We start from the raw sequence: 17,475 nt of genomic DNA on the forward strand, positions 1-17,475 counted from the left end.
ATATTTCAACACTTCCACTTGACCTTTGACCTTTAACCTCATGACCCGAAAGTCTCTGGAGAATCTTCATTTAGTAGTTCATGTATACACTACATTTAAAGAAAATACCTTCAGGATTTGCATAGATATGCGGGAAATAGTGAAATTTTGAGCATTTGACCTTGACCTTTTGACCTTTGACCTTGAGCATGTGCACCCAAAAGTTGACAGGCACAAATTTGCCCACTCATAGATATACACGACAAGTTTCATTAGGATAGCTCAAACGGTTTTTAGTTACCCTGTCCACAAAATTGATTACGGACGGAAGGATGGAAAGACGGACAGATAGATGGACAGAAGGACGGACGGACCGCTAGATGGACGGACAAACATAATGCCTCCGGCACCACTTCGTGGCGGAGGCATAAAAATTACACAATATTGCACACATGATGCCAGACTGAGTGTCACTTCAAAGGCACCACTGTTTGATGTAGGAATAGTCATAAGGCTTACTATGTGATGAAGCAGCTGTGTTGTCACTGATATCAGCAATTTCTCCAGTCCCTTGGCTCTCTGGTACATCCCTGCTAAGCTGTACTTGTGGGCTGCCCATTTCCTTGGTGTAGGCATCAAAAGTGGGGGCAAGTTTGATGTTGCGCCTACCAGGAGGAGTGTGGCTAGGACCGGGTGGTGCTATGAGGCGAGATGAGATATCCTCCACCAACTTGTCACTGACCCCACCAAGAATGCCTTCGGGAGTTGGGCTTGGGTGAGAGGGCAGTTCCTGGTAAGATACAAAAGGCACATCTTATATCTATCATGCTCATCAATTATAACAACTCCAAGAACAAAGACTACAAAAAAATGTGATTGTCACAGGGACTTTGTTTCATCCTTGTAAGGAGCTTAAATTACTGTAATATGAAAATCGAGATCTGAATAAAGAACTGTTTAGAGTTTTTTTCTTTGTGATTTTTACCCAAGCCATTTGGAAAATTTAAATTCTACAAACTGTTGTTGCAAATATGTTGATTCCTTTCTTACCCACAAGAAGATCCAAGACAATGCAAGTGTTAATATGAGTTACTAACAGGACATCTCCCTAGGTAATTACCCAACATCAATTCATATTGAATGAATAACTTGGCTGTGAGATGGCAAAACAGTGTACCTACATGCAACCTCTTTTCCAGTAAACTGAGTTGAAAGTTTTGCAAAGGTACAGCTCTTTTTCTGTTTTAGTTTAGTACTTCATATCTTACCCTAAAAAGAGCAACAATATAAACAATATACTGCATGCAAATGAAATTCACTAGACCTCCTACTTTTCTAAATAATTTGCATAAATCGAACATACGCTGTTTTACCATATCAACCTAACCAAGCTACATATTAGTATTGCTACAGCAAAACAAAGTAAGTCTCGTCAATGGCGAGCATACATGTAACGCAATGAAATGCACATAGTTCTGCAGTCCGCGCACAGCGCTCTTCCTATTACTGTATATTTTATATGGCAAAAAACGTATTTCACACAGATCCTGTAGATACACTGTTTTGCAAAGTTCATGTACGACACGTGTTGAGAAGGGGCAAGCGTATTGCAGCTTATGTTGTTTTGCCAACAAAATTATAACAATTCCCACAGGGAGGGGATGTCATAACATAATCTCACTCACAGACTGCGTTCTGATTTCAAATTTTGTTTCAGAGTTAGATTACACTAAAATAAACTGAAATATGTGACTAAGTCAATTTTCATAAATTTTCAACATATGTTGTTTTGCCATCTCAAGTCCAAATTTTGACATTACTTGTCTACAAACCTCTTGGGTGTGAGGCTTTCCACTAGTCTCCTCATCCTCTAATTCGAACTCTTGACTGTCCATGAAGTATTCGCTGTCAGACTCAGCGACCAGAGCATCACCACTTCCCTCCCCACCTGACTCAGAGCTCCCATCAGTGTGGGCCCCTCCCACACCCTGCTCCCCTTCACTCAGGTCTGAATCCTCGCTGGTGTCGGCACCCAAGCCAACTCGCTTACGCCGCCTGCGCATTGCTTTCAGTGCTGCCTTGGGCTTCATTTTCTTCTGCTGTGCCTTCTTGGGGGCCAGTTTGACGGTACCATCACTGTCCATCTCTGGATTGGCATCCTGAGTGATGGTGTTTGCAGGGCTGGCTCGACCATTACTAGAAACATCTGAATCTGGTGCTAGAATTTGACCAAAAAATGGATGAAGTTCAATCCTTTTATTTCAAATATCAATATCTTACAGACAGACTTTCCTCAGCTATCACACTGTACTTATTTGATAAATTTGATTATACTATGTAAACTATCTCTTGAGTGGTAGAGCTCATGATTTTGCAGATTTGAACTTGATTCTGGACTCATAACCTTTAAATGATTCTGATCACATATCTTTAAATGTCTGGAAGTGTTCCATATTACTTAGTCTTCATATCACAATTCAAGAATTTTGAACTGTAATCAAGTTTGGAAAAGACCACATCCCCATAAAAAATACACCCCCCCCCCCTTTTTTTTTTTAATACCCCAAACAAACACACAAACAAATAAACATATCAGGTCTCTTGGAAAACTACACACAGATTTAAAACATCTTCGGAAGAAACATATTTGTTTCTCCATGTAAATAGTAAAGGTGGGCCCATGAACTAGATGTTTACTAAAAGTTATCATCTGTTACATATGATGAGTTTTGAGTTCTTAGTTGCAAGAAAATCAGGTTTAGATAATTTACCATTAGCATGCACTGTGGCTGCAGTTGTCTGCTCTGGGTACATTTTTCTGTAGACTGCATTGTTAAGCTTCTCACATAGGTGGTTTAGGGTGTAGGACAGCAGAGCCAGTGTGAATACAACTGCTGTAGATGTCTGCTTGGAACCTTGACAACAACAACAACAAATGAAACAAGAAAAGATCACTTATGTGGTAAATATCAATAATTCTAGGAAAGCTAGGTTGGTAGGTAAGAGCTTCCAGCTGATATCACACAAAATGAGGTACAACAAGTTCCTAGGATAAGAAGTACAGAGAAACAATTGCTTGGAGAATTACAACGAAGGATGTTTTGGTCGGAGTAACTTCGGAGGAAGGGTCGGAGGAAGCTTGGTTGGAGGAAGGTCAGAGGAAAGGTCGGAGTAGTGCCCGTCTGAACAAGGTCCTGGGGACCGTTTCATGAAAATGAAACTGAAATCCTTGTGTCTGATTGGCTGATAGCAAATTTGTCGGTGAAAACCTCCGACGAACTTGTTGATGAAACCACCCCCCCCCCCTCCGGTCAGGGGAAATTACCACGACCTCTTCCTCTGACCAAGATACTCCTGAGTTTTCTCAGGAGTATCTCGCTACCATGACTAGCTGGTTGGAGTAAATTGCCTGTGCGGATAAGCCCTCAGAGTATCTATTATCTTACATACCTTACAACCTAGGTAAAACTTCAGGGGTCAAATCGCAATGTTGACATTTTGCGAGTACACGTGCATGTGCAGTACAATTCTAACCTAGCCGATCATGACGAAGAAGCTAGCGCTCAGAAATTCTCATCAACACGAATGGAGAAGACAAATGCCGCTGGTTAAAAAAAACAATCGTATGGTCAATGTGCGTGGCGCTACGTACCACTTCTGGAAGTTACACCGACCCTCCACGGTGATCCCCGTGAAGGCTGTGGTAAATTGGTCAGAGTTTCTTCCCACGACTGTCATGTGGACACAGGGTCGTGGTAAGATAAGTATCAATTGGAATTTTAATTGCTGCATCATAAAATTTTACTCCGACTAGAAATACGTCTGAACATGGCTGATGTCAGCTAAGACTAAGGTCCCCTTTTTTGCCTTGCTACCTGCTTTCTGTAGTCTGTAGGTGCTCATGAGTGTGAGGGCCACCAGCTTGAAGACCACATCGTTAGAGAGGTACCCTTCTCGGCCATCCTCTGACCGCGCATGGCCCTGCCCCATCCCAAGACCACCACTGCCTATATTGGCAGCACTGTGCAGCATGCACTGGTGAAATCCCAGAAGCACGTCCTGGCACAGGGATGGTAAGTTGTCAATGCCAGTCTTGTTGCTGGGCTGGAACAGTTCCTGCAGGTACAGGAACCGGATGAGGAAATGCTTGATGTCCCGTGGTCTTGAAAAAGATAAAGAAATAGGCAATGACAAAAGGAATAATTCACCACATTTCATGACAAGTATGTTTTGGGGTATCAAAAGTCAATGACAAGCCAAATCTGGACAAAATAATAACACTATTTTGCTGCTCCATATACTTGTGCACAGTCAAGGCTATGAATATGCAAAAGGAGTTTTTCAGGTTTCTTCAATGAAAGGAATCATACTATAATAGCTTAGCTTGGAACTTAAACAGACTACAGGTGACCTTATCAAAATAATACCCTCTGCACTAACATTGCACTTACAACTTAGTACAGGTCATGTTAACATATGGGAACACTCTACACTGCGTAAAGCTGTAGTTTGAATCATTGATTTCGACGAAATTACAAATTAACAAGTGATTTCTTCATTGAACTTTTGTAAGTTTGTAGCATCATAGTAATGCGACAAAAATGCCTATCCTGGATTGCTCATCGGATAATGTGGAAGGTGACAGATTTGATACAGAAATAGTAATCCTCCTCTTTTTTTCTTTTCATTGTTTTCAGTTTAGTTTCACTGGTCTGTGCAACTCAAATACCACTACTTTTGTTCTAAACAACTTTCTATAATGTCAATTCTCCTCTTAATGGAATGTGGTAAATGTCAAGATGTCACCTCATCAAAGGGCTGCAGTGATATGTATTGGCTTCATGAATGTTTTCTGATGGATGCAGGTGGCCTTATGACAGACACACTCAGAAATTTTACAATTTGTGTATATGTACTGTATGTATATCTACAATGCTCATTTGCAACCACCCATCTCAATTTTATGAGCTAACAATGAGTTGGTAAAGGGGGCCTCAATACAACAACCTTAGCTATACAAGAATTCTCCATATCGCATATAGCAAAATATCGTCCCAGAATGCATTGCGCAATCAACATCCTGGCTTTTATGCAGTCAGCTTAACTTCCGGTTATCGCCAACCCGTTACATACGCAATGCACTGCACCGCAACGCACCGCAAGCCAACGCACAGTTTCACTTGCATCGGTAGCGTCTGCTCAACATCGGTCACGCAAATTTTACCTTTTCAGCGAGTGTCTTTCTAAAAGCTATTAATCATGGATGATCGCGAAAGATTCAAGAACTATTGCTCCCTACACCTGCCCCGCTGCCCCCGACGAACTAGAGGCCCATTGCACTGCTGCTAGTGCTGAGTACACAGTTACAACTGCTGCACTGAATGTGCCGTGTTCATCTATTCTTCAGATCATTTATGAGGCTGACATTACTGAAACTATACCCCTTCACAGAATTCAGAGATGTTGAAATCCCTAATCTGAATGTTTTCACTTCATATTTTATTATTTTGACTTAGATAAAATGGTTGAAAATTGACCCATGTGTAGGATCTTTTCATTGCACACGACGATCTATATTACAGTCCCACATATACAGATTTGTGTAAGTTCTCCACACAAGAAGCCTATGGCAAAATTGTACACGATGAATAAGTGTGTGGGACGCTAGCCACGCCGCTGCACGCAGCGTGCATAATAGCGCGCGGAGCAATAGCTGCAACCGGAAGTGGGGTTGACTGCAAATCACTCCAAAATACGCCAATTAAATTAGTGCGCCACCAACATTGGTTCTTTTATAGCTATATGCGATATGGAGAATTCACTTACAGTGAGGTCATGGGTATGAGTATTTCTATCCATACCAGACTGCAAACCTGTCTTGATCAGAATAAAACAAATGTTCCCCCTAAAGTTCCTTTTACCTCTGTAACTCTGGAGGAAGGTCTGGGCTAGAAACTGTGGACAGTTCATGGTATCGCTTCTGGTTCCTCTCAAATATCTTCTCTAGGTTGGCAATGGCCCCATCAAACCTCAAGTCAGACAACCAGCTGTGTGTAAGCAATATTGATGACAAAGATTTTATCATCAGATTGAAAAACTGATCTGATGCAGAAGTGTCAAAAGCCACACTCTCTTATCACTCTATGTCAAACTAAGGGAATTTGTTTGCAATATTTAACAACATTTCCCATAAATGTGACTTCATCCCCTTTGCTCTCATTCTTTCAGAAGAAGTCAATTGTTATGAGATGAAGCTTGATAAGAACTTAATGCTGGTCTTGACTATGGTTGATTCATAGTTTGACAAACAGGGGGAAAACCTACCTTATCCATTAACTAATTCAGGAACAAATACAACAACAGCTCAGGATTATCTTTCAAATTTGCACAAGCAGTGAAATTTAAGAATTAACCAGGACTTTCCATTGCAGTTTGTCTTCAAAAGAACTCTGTGATTTAATGTTAATGTGATGGATGCATGACTCTAAATTTGATGAAATATTCAAAGCAGTCAAAGAGTATTGCAGAATGGGGTCAGTCAGAATTTGACCACCACACTAGTCAATGAGCTTTACAAGGTGTATGTGTGTGTGTGTTTTTTCTTCCAAAAGCCAGATTGAATCACCTTATCATGCTTTGCCTTTTTTTAAATGTTAAATGGCTGAATGACCATTATGTCATTCCTTCTTAAGAATTGTATGGAAAAGCCCACAAACTGTACAGAATCACGACTTCTTCACTCCCATGATGCCTAAGACCAACTTATTTTGCATATACCACAAAAGACAAAATGCGTCATAGAGTTGGGTGCCAGCTGAAAATATCAAACACTTGCTTAATTGCTGCTGAAGCACCAAGTATTGCTTGGTACATGCTGTAAAATGAATAGGTATGGTATGGGTGAAGTAAGTAACAATGGACAAGGGTAACGGCCTTTCTCCACTGTGGTACATTCACACTGAGTCATGTGACTCCAAGTACTGTGTACTTAATTAGCATATTTAACAGTGATTTTATACGGCTAATACACTCAACAGATTGTTTGCACTCTTACTTCATGTATGTTTCATGTCTTCCAGCTATATCTCTTCCACGACACAATTCTGATTTTAATTCTACAGGTTTCAGGTTTTTCTCAACTTTTCATGCTCTTACCTCTCCTACTCTATTCTAAGTCACCGTTGCCCATTTCAATGGTGAGGTATTAGAGAATCAATAGAGACAATACTCACCATCTCATGTAGTGATACGCTGCATTGACCCCCTGATAACTCATGCCTGCCAGCGTCCCAAGCTGGTTGTGAGGCATACCCATGGCAGGGTTGACAATGAGGGCTTGGTGGTAGAAGCGCTCAGCCAGGAGGTGACCTGGGCCCTCGTACTCCTGTCTGTACCTCGCTATACATCCAGACAGTACTGAAAGTTAGTCACTGCAGTGTGTAGGCCTATTATAGCTTTCATATTACGGCTCATTCCAGTCAGTAGTCCTCTAAAATGTTCCAAAACAGGAAGCAGCTAAACTGTACATAAATGCGTCTTGAGCACGATATCTTGTCGACAATTATCGTTTTATAGACCCACATATCATCTTGCTTTGAATATTCATACATGTTTGGAGGAATGTTGAACTCTTACTGTGCTTTGGTCACAGAGTGGCATGCAGGCTGGAGTGCTTGCTTCAATAAATGGTACAGATGTCTTGAAAATAAATCTGTTATTGAATAGATATAACTTTATCCTGCAAATTCCTATTGCATCACAATAGCCTTCCTCTTTGGACTACTAAAGGCACATTGCCACACCTTGCCAATCTCCAGCAAAGGTCAAGTTTGGATGGATTACTGAATGCTGATGAAAATCTTGAATAGTTAAGTGCCGGCACATAAGACATTATTCTCTGATAATCCAAACATTTTTCAGTATGAATTTAACAAATGATGATTTGGGATGGGAAGGAAGGAGACATTAATGAGTATATTTGTTTAAATGAAGTATTTTAGTAAATAAACTTCCACATTCAAGCTCACCTAGATCGCCAAGGTATATGAGACATCTCTGACATGCTTTCTGTGCCCAGTCCTTTGCCTTTATGGCATTGGCATCATTACCAATGTCTGCATGAAAAATAAAAACAAAACAAATAAAAAACAAATATAGCGATCAGCCGATAACAACAATTGCAGGTAGAAGAGAGGAATTGCCTATTACAATATGGATTCTGGCTCTCATGCAATTTTTTTTCAGTGCTATTGGCTTCAATGCACATGGCTTCACATTGAAGATTATAAGCAAACATACAACAACAGAGTGAAATGGGGAAGGGGGAATGAGGAAAATGGAGTTGATAAAATATTGTTCAGGAATATATGACCCGTGATCTTTTTTTAATATAATTACACACAGTGGTAAAATTATGTGAAACAGTTTACATGAAACTCACTTCCTAAGAGATAAGAATATCAAAGGTAAACTGTCCAATCCATATACAGTCTGTGTGTACAATGCATGATGCCTTTATATTGATCCATTCCTACATAAAATATGTATTGCCGTTTTTATGTACATTGATATGTTTTGTACTTTCCATTTGTTGGTTGGCTCTTACATTCATTTTTTTTTTTTTTTTTTTTTGCCAACATCTCTGTACATCATGTGTAGGGTGCGCTACTTGTTCAGCCCCTTCCCCCATTCATGCTGTTGCTGTATTACTCTTTTTCCTATTCTTCATCCTTCTGTTGTTCCCTATCTTGTTTGATGTTACTTCCCTATTCATCTTTATCCTTTACAGTGATGATCCTTGGGATCATCACTGACCATCTCTGTGTTTTGTCTGACCACCTCTGTGTTTTGTCTGTTCACCCCCTTGCTTTAATCCCTCTTCCTTACCTGTTTGGCTGACTCCCTGCCTCTGACTCCTAATCTACTCCTTTTGTTTTCATTGTTTCGTGTCCTTAGCTCTTCTCAGACTGCACTTGTTGTGAGTAGTCCATATAATTGTGATTGCTTTCCCTTCATGACTTCCATTTTGCCTCTGACAAAGATTTTGCTAGGATCAAAGGCTCAGGCCCCCTTTGACTCCATCAAATGAAACATACAAGCCTCAATTTGAAAGGTTGCTGCTGCAAAAAACACCACACATATACTGCAAGCCATACGTAAGTTTTTCACATATAATACACAACTAGAAATGTCGCTATTGCGACTGATGCCTCCGCCATAATGCATGATTCGCCCAATAGGTGTATAGTGCAATGTCTTCACAATGTGTGATGACAGTTACACATAACTGGCAAACCATTGAAATGACAGGTTTTTCAGAAATATCTTGACTGTTCACTTTCCTTGAACTAGGTTAAAAAAATTGCTATAATTGTCTAAGAGTGCAGGTACATGTATTTGGGGAATTGAGGATATTTACTTGACTTCTGACTGACCCTTTTATAAGTTTATGCATTGAGTAATTTTCAAGGTATGAAGAAAGAGTGTAATTACTGTATAAAATAGATTCTCTTTTTTTTGCATTTAAACCTGGCTTTGACCCTTAACCTTTGACCTTTGACCTTCTGGCAGGAAATTTCCATGAGAATCTCCATTAGGTAATACATGTGTATAAAGTTTTGAAAATAATAATGCAAGCATTGCATATACTAGTAAATGAGGGAAATAGTAACATTTTGAACAGTTGACCTTGACCTTTGACCCCTGACTATTGACCAATGACCCCTACATTCCCTAGATAATCCCTGCCAGTCAGTACATGCGTACGCACCAAGTTCCATGAAGATACATTGAACCATTTGCGAGAAAAGTGAAATTGTAACATTTTCACCAAACCTTTGACCTCTTGACCTTTAACCTTATGACATGAAACTCTCTCTGGAGAATCTTTATGCAGAAGTACATGTCTACACTAAGTTTCAAGAAAATACCTTCGGGCATTGCATGGATATGGGGGAAATAGCAACATTTTTAGCATTTTGACCTTTGACCTCTTGCAAGTCGCTAAAATCTACTCAACTAATTGCCCCATCATACATCATCCTTGGACCAAGTTTGGTGAACGCTGCTTCATCCAGTTTTAAGTTATCCCGTAAACAGATAAATTTCAGGATTTGACCTTGATCTTTGACCTTTGACCTCTGTCCGATTTCACTTAAAAATTAATCAAGTAATTGTCCTACCATACATCATCCTCGGACAGAGTTTGGTGACATTTGCTTGAACCAGTCTTGAGTTATCGCGTAAACACATACAATTTCATGATTTGACCTTGACCTTGACCTTTGACCTTTGGCCGATTTCACCCCAAATCTAATCAAGTAATTGCCCCATCATACTTTATACTTGGACCAAGTTTGGTAAAATGCCAGTCAATATCACTAAAGTTATCACGTAATTGAAAGCGGACGGACGTACGGACGGACGGACAACCCGAAAACATATGCCTCCGGCACCACTTCGTGGCCGCTGGTGGAGGTATAAAAAGGTTTTATTTCAAAGATTTAGCCATTCTCCATCTTTAAAGCTTGACTCATCACAGCACTTCATTATTTTACAGTGAAGTAGACCAATAAGCAGGACTGTAGTTTTTAGGAATCCTCCCACAGTGAACATATTTCATTGTATTGCAGATATACAAATACTGTGCTATTCATAATTTTGTTTGCATACATCTTGTGGAAGTGCTCATATTGGCATTAAAGTATGGTTTCCAAGCACAGGGATGCCAACCTCGTAAACGTATTCCAAACAGTATTCCAAGAGATAAAAAGCGTGTGGGAAATCTATGTTGGGAAAATGGTGTTCTGACCTTTTTTGCAATAGATATTTGTAATAAAACAATTTGGGGAAAACAGTATTTTCCAAGCAACTTGCGCTATCTTTGGCAGAAAAGCAGCACAAAATATTGAAAAAAACAACAACAACAAACAAGTAGTAGTTGGCACCTTTGCAAGCAGTATATGGTGTCCACAAGTTTTAGTTGTTCCACTGTACCACAATCATGGGAAATCACTACAGTCTGTGTTGGTTTGATGTTCTCTAAAGTAGAGGCATGTAAACTCCAAGCATGCCCATAGGTACTAGTAGCTGTGCAGACTATTATGAACTGCTGCACCTGCTTTGAAGCATTGTACTAAGAAACAGGATGTGGTCAGCTGTAGCTGCTCAGGTGAAAAGACAGTATCTAACCCTGGGAAAACATAGCTACTCCAGAAAACTGTCAGAGGATAAAAGCTATTTGCAACTTTTGGCAGTTAATGTCGTGATCACATGTCCCAAATCTAATCTGTGAGCTGCTCTGTCACACAGCAGCCATCTACCTAGCTTCATATGTAACATTGTGTTTTCTTCACGTTGTTAAAGAGCGAGAGTAAGAACTCATAAAATCTTGACCCCAGAGCTTTGAAAAATCACATTTTGCTACAAATTCTATTAGCATGAATGTAATGCTTTGTACTGAGATACATGCCAGGTTCAGAGCTTTGAAAATTAAGCCATATTACTACCTTTCTCCTGGTCCTCATCAGGGAAACTCATGAAGTCAGTGGCATGGTCTTCTTGTAGTCCATACTCCCACTTCAACCGCATCAGGAGATGATGGTAGAAACCGGTGGCGGCCAACAGGTGGGTGCGGTAGGCACACTCCAGAGATGAGCCACTTCTCATATACTGCATTGAAACAGTGATATTTTGACACAGACTAGGACCCTTAACGCAGTCTTAGGAAAGAAGGTTATCACTTTGCACAAATCAACACCCCCTGCATAGGCCTTTCCTGACAATACACCTTCCACACTGGTTACATGACAGAGTTCACCTGACTTCCTTGTATCTATCACTATCATACCTGATTATTGAATTACAAATGCATTTATCAAGATCTCATAATCACATGCTCATAACTGACTTCAGCTACACGGCACAATTCCCTCATGTGGATACTGTGCAATCTAATTGCACAATTACCATTACACGCATAAAATCAATTATGATGAATTGCACAGTAGTTGAATTGCTAGTACATAAATTGATATCATTTACACATATTCAGGTAGGTATATCTATTTTCAAAAAAAAAAGAAAGAAAGAAAGAAAAGAAGAGTAGTAAATTGAAAAGGAAATACAAAATGATGTGCACGAGTACAGTCTATTACATTAGTGAATGATGACTCATTCTCACCTGAACAGATAGGTAAATCAATTCTCCCTATTGCATACATACTGAAACTGAGTGCGTGTGGTGCTCTAACTTTTTTACCTTTAATTCTTGGGATATAAACTTACGGTTATGAACACGCGATGTGTAAAGGTACACTTTTATGCACATTGAACGATGAAGTACTAGTATTCACAGATCGTATCAAATTCTGTCTTATTATCTGCCAAATAATAAAGTTATTTTCTAATCTGTAACTTAACATTTGATGAAAGGGATTCTTCTGCGAAGCGGCCAAATGCTGGGCTGATGATGCAAAACAACAATTTTATGGAAAATATCCATAGATGAAGGACGTGAGGTGGGTAAACCGCAAAACTGGAAGTGTATGTCCCAAGAGCGATCGATCAGATATCGGTATCACAAGGTGATGGCACATGATATCGGCTATATGCGATAGGGAGAATTGGTAAAGAACAGAGAACATAACTAATGTACAGAGCTAGATAGTATTCTTCAAACCTTTTTACTCTTCTTTGCTAGATTGATAACATTGTAGTAGACCTTCCACCAGAGAATTTCCTCTGCTTTTCTCCCAAAGTCAGTTGGATGCAGGAACATTAGACGTTCACACAGATCACGAAGCCTGTAAAATAATAGCACTGCACATAGTTACCAGACATTTTGTTCACTTTGGGATGGTGTGACTACCTTGAAGATGATTACTTTCCTTGAGCTTGACACTTGATCTTCTGTCCTTAGAACAAATAGCACAATTCATCGACAAAACACTTTAAAGTGATTCAACAACTGCTTATGAGAGGCACCCCATGATACATTGTGGGCCATAATAGCAATACAGTACTGTCTATCAACGACATGATTATCTCTATGGCTAACACTTAACTCACCTAGAATAGATACCAATACAGTGATAGACATTGACTACTAGTATCTATCATGTTTGATTTCATACCTCATGCATGAAATATGTGACAGTTTTAAACTCGACAAGTACACATAGAGTAAGGCATACCTCATGCGCATCTCAATTGCATCTTTCTCAAATACCATGCGGTAGGCTTGCTTGTGTTTGATGATTGATTCCAGCTTGTTGGTTACATCTTGGGCAGCCCTGGTTTCAAAGAACAAGGGGAAAATATGCATAACCTTAAAGATGAGTGAAGATAGGGTCTACAAAGGAGCAAACTATCAATCATATCTACTCATTGTGAATAGAATCAGGATGAAGAAATGATTAGAAATCCTACTACATTGTATTCATATCTATTCTTGTGAGGTGATTATTCAATGAACTGCTTGGGGTACATGTATATATTAAAGAAGACCAAGCATCTTCAAAAACAGTTTCACTGTCAGTATTAAAAATCATTGATAAGATTCTCACTAAGGAAACACTTACCTAGGTACTACACCTTTGAACCTGTGCATGTCTCTGAAACATATAGCCCGACCAGACGCTGTTATTGTACGCTACTCACAGCGACTGGGCTGTGTATAGTTATGGGACATATAAAATTTAGACTAGTCTGCTTTAATATCAGGCGCATTCAGCGAGTTTTGCTAGGTTTTCGAAATAGAATTATAGAAAGGAGAATGGTACCGTAGTTATGGGTACTGTAAAAGTTGAGATTTTCGCGGTGTTGAAATTTTCGAGCATTTCGCGCAATCAGAAACTAGCGCGAAAATAAAAGCACACAAATATTTTTGCTTGCCGTATATTCCTGTGCACGATGTCTTGATTCCGCGGAATTAAAAACACGCAAAACTCTTCTGACCCGGCCAAACACGAAAAATTAGTCGCACGAAAATATCCACTTTTGCAGTAAACTCGGCATTGCGGGTAAACTCAGCCCCCAGCGCGCGCATCATAGATAGTTGTAACGTGCGCGCTGGGGGCCAAGTTTACCCGCTATGCCGAGTTTACCCGTAACTACGGTAAAAATATATCATGTATGGTATTCTCCTCACTTTATGTTGCACAATTCTTTTCCATGAGGTTGAGAATTGTAATAACTGGGGCTGGCTTAAACTCTTTTTGCAATTTCATGAAATATTTTTCATGTTTAATATCTTTGAATGGGCAGTTTAAATTGGCTCCTGACATCAGATTTACAGTCATTATCTGCCTACATCATACATATGCCTGGTTCTACAGAAGATTCTTCTTCTTTTATTAAAGGACAAGTTCACCTTCACAGACATGTGGGTTGAGTGAATGCAGCAATATTAGTAGCACACATCAATGAGAGTTTGAGGAAAATCGGACAATCCGTTCAAAGGTTATGAATTTTTGAAGTATCTGCTCAGTCACGGCTGGATGAGAAGACTACTATAGCTTGTGATGTCATATGAGTACAACTATACAAAGAAAGTATAAAGAAAATTCAAGATATTCTCACTTTTCTCACATAATAGACTAACACTCGACTTCACTCTTTCAGAAGTCAGGGGGAATAATATTACCCCTAACATAAGTCAGTAACAAGTCGAAGAAATGTACACTTCATTCAAAAAGTCAACTTTTGTGAAATTCTCTTTTTTTTCCCTTATATCGTTGTACGCATGTGACATCATACACCGTAGTAGTCTTCTCCTCCAGCAGTGATTGCACAGATATCTTAAAAATTCATAACTTTTGAACGGATTATCGGATATTCACCAAACTTTCACTGATGTGTTCTACTAACATTGTTGCCTTCACTCAATCCACATGTATATGAAGGTGAACTTGTCCTTTAATTACGAGTAAGGTAATCTATTTTGAGGGCTTAGGGCGTTTTATTTAGCGGCTTAGAACTCACAATTTAAATTTACTGTTATTCATAGATCTAGCGTTTTTAGTATTTATCAAACAATGACACTATGAGTATGACAGTATAACAGACATTATGTCATTAATCATAACTAACATGTTCATGACATAAGTCTAAGCAACACAGCCCTGTCGCTGTATACACACAACGAGTACGGTGTATGGTCGGGCTAGACAGACATTCACTAGGCCAGGGAGGGACCTCCCTGACTAGGCCCCATCAAACGTTAGATTCTAGACAGCGAGAAAGCTTGCACTGCACTGTTGTGTTGAATCAGATAGATCAGGAAAAGCCGGACAATACCATTCACTGATTCAGTAAACAGTACCGTAGCTTCAGAGCTTCTGGGAGGTCTAGAGGTCTTCTTGTAATGCAATCATGGTAATGTAAATTTTGGGGCTGAGCCCCCTCTATAAGTATACTGTAAAACATGATATTCGCGGCATGAAATTTTCGCGAATTGGAGCCGACAGCCTTTTTCATGGCATGAAATTTTCGCGAATTGCTACTGGCATTCAATGCATTTACTATTTAGTGTAGACAAAAGCTTTCGCGTGCATTTTAATTTTGCGAATTTTGGCGCTCGCGAAATTCGTGAAATTAAAATGCACGCGAAAATTTCTCGTTTTACAGTAACTAGGCTCTGAGCTATGTAGTTCTAGACCTATTCTAAATGTCTGCATTTTGATTAACGTTACAACAAACACACAAAAACACCACCATGACCATCTCTGATCTATGACCCATACATATGGTCATGGACATGATGAACACTGACCTATAAACTCGCCGTGTCTGTTGAAGACGCTCAACGTCTGACTTGAAAGATATTCGATTTTCAACCTCCATCTTAAGGCACAAGGAATTTGAATATTCCCACAAATACGCCGGTTTCTTGACCTTTCTTGTGCTGTCTGTCGAGTGGCCAGGTTTCGCCTACGCGCCTGTGCCTGCTACTCAAGATCGTACAATGAAGCTTGCCGGGCGGCGGAGTTCGAGTAGGTACCGGCAGCGTACCGGCAAGGCAAGGCATTGCCCACGGTACCGGGTGGGGACTGGAGCGATGATCGCGTACGTCTCTACTAGCTAGGATATATAGGAGTTGCATGTCTTGCTCAGCTTTTAACAGCTGCTGTGAGCTGAAGCTGCCAGTGAAACGAAGCTGCGGTTCTCTGATGATGCAAGTGAAGTTAGCAGAAGCGAAATTATACGTATTGGAGTTGCCAATCTAAAAAAAGGGAGTACGAGAACCCAAATGCGGATAGAGGAAAATTAGCAATGTAAAGTACCGTACTTTTGTTGTTGTTTTAAAGAAGAAAGAGAAATAGAGAAAAATAAAGTACCGGCCGTAGACGTCAATAGAAAAATTGAGGAAAATCAGACAATTGACTCAAAAGTAGTGAATTTTTAAACTTTCAGCCCTGGATAAGGATAATGCTACACTTCATAATGTCATTATGGCAAAAAATTATTATTATTATTATTATTACTGTTGATGTTATTATCATTATCATTATCATTATTATTATTGTTATTATTACATTATCAATATTATTATTATTATTGCTATTATTATTATTTAAAGCAATATAAGCAATATAACTGATAACAGAGAAACAAATAAAACAAACAAAACACAAGAAAACGAAGTGTCAGACTTTCCCTGTTGAGCTTCCCTTTAGAAGGAGCCGGGTTGGAAAAAAAGCAATGAAAGAAAATCACTTTTCTCGGAAGGATAAGTTGGAGATCCGATCGAGATCCATTATCTATACAAGGCCTATAGGCCTATGTGTGTTCTTTCTTTAGTAAAGAAAGACAGATGTACATATACCAAAGAATATTTTATTAAACCTTGTGCTTACAAAACGGGAAAATTGTTTAGGTAGATAAAAGGCACCATACCATTAAAAAAAAATAAGTTAAAAAAATGTAAAATTTATGAGAATAGTTATGTTGTATACTTCTCTAAATCATTTATTGATGAAAGATTTTTGTAATGATAATAATACTGTTGCCAGCTACTAAATGTAACTACTAGAAGTGGCTGGGTGGTTAAACAACCAATGTGTTTTACAATGTGGATTGTGCTACACATTACAATAGGCCCTAGTATAGGTCCCTTATATAAAAAAAAACCACACAAATTAATGATCCCTCACAAAGCATTTGTATTATTGTAAATATGATCATTTTGATACACATGTATATTTTCATACATTTATTCATAATTATTGCCATAATGTTCTTGTTGAGACTCTCATACTCCCGATCGAGGGTCGATAGAGTCAGTAATAAAATCTTACAAATCTTATAATCCACCGTAATGATAGAGTACTTGACTTATATTAGGCGCCTTAACGATAGTAGCAAGCTGATGGAATGTGCACTTTTCATGAAAAATGAAACTTTGCAGAATTCTCATTTAATCTGTATTTTCTTTATAGGCCCTAGTTGTCTAAAGTGATGTTGAACCGCAGTACAGAATTCTTATCGACCAATGTC

At 39.2% G+C, this 17,475-nt stretch overlaps 1 protein-coding gene across 2 annotated transcripts in view; it reads right to left on the reverse strand.

Moving 5' to 3' along the window:
* LOC139731386 (nonsense-mediated mRNA decay factor SMG5-like) overlaps positions 1-15,943 on the reverse strand; it is a 55,282-nt gene extending 39,339 nt beyond the window's left edge. For both annotated transcript variants that reach the window (XM_071642274.1, XM_071642273.1), the window contains exons 1-11: positions 15,752-15,943; positions 13,173-13,271; positions 12,659-12,782; positions 11,487-11,649; positions 8,007-8,093; positions 7,212-7,377; positions 5,901-6,026; positions 3,855-4,141; positions 2,751-2,894; positions 1,812-2,197; positions 499-769 (exon numbers count right to left, since the gene is read on the reverse strand). In XM_071642274.1, the coding sequence (XP_071498375.1) occupies positions 499-769; positions 1,812-2,197; positions 2,751-2,894; positions 3,855-4,141; positions 5,901-6,026; positions 7,212-7,377; positions 8,007-8,093; positions 11,487-11,649; positions 12,659-12,782; positions 13,173-13,271; positions 15,752-15,822 (1,924 nt within the window). In that variant the 5' untranslated portion in view covers positions 15,823-15,943. The remainder of the gene's footprint in view (positions 1-498; positions 770-1,811; positions 2,198-2,750; positions 2,895-3,854; positions 4,142-5,900; positions 6,027-7,211; positions 7,378-8,006; positions 8,094-11,486; positions 11,650-12,658; positions 12,783-13,172; positions 13,272-15,751) is intronic.
* Positions 15,944-17,475: the final 1,532 nt, after the last annotated feature.

Source organism: Diadema antillarum, unplaced genomic scaffold (assembly GCF_040938485.1).
Source record: "Diadema antillarum isolate AM-2024a unplaced genomic scaffold, OU_Dant_1.0 seq00000369_RagTag, whole genome shotgun sequence".
Taxonomy (NCBI): Eukaryota; Metazoa; Echinodermata; class Echinoidea; order Diadematoida; family Diadematidae; genus Diadema; species Diadema antillarum.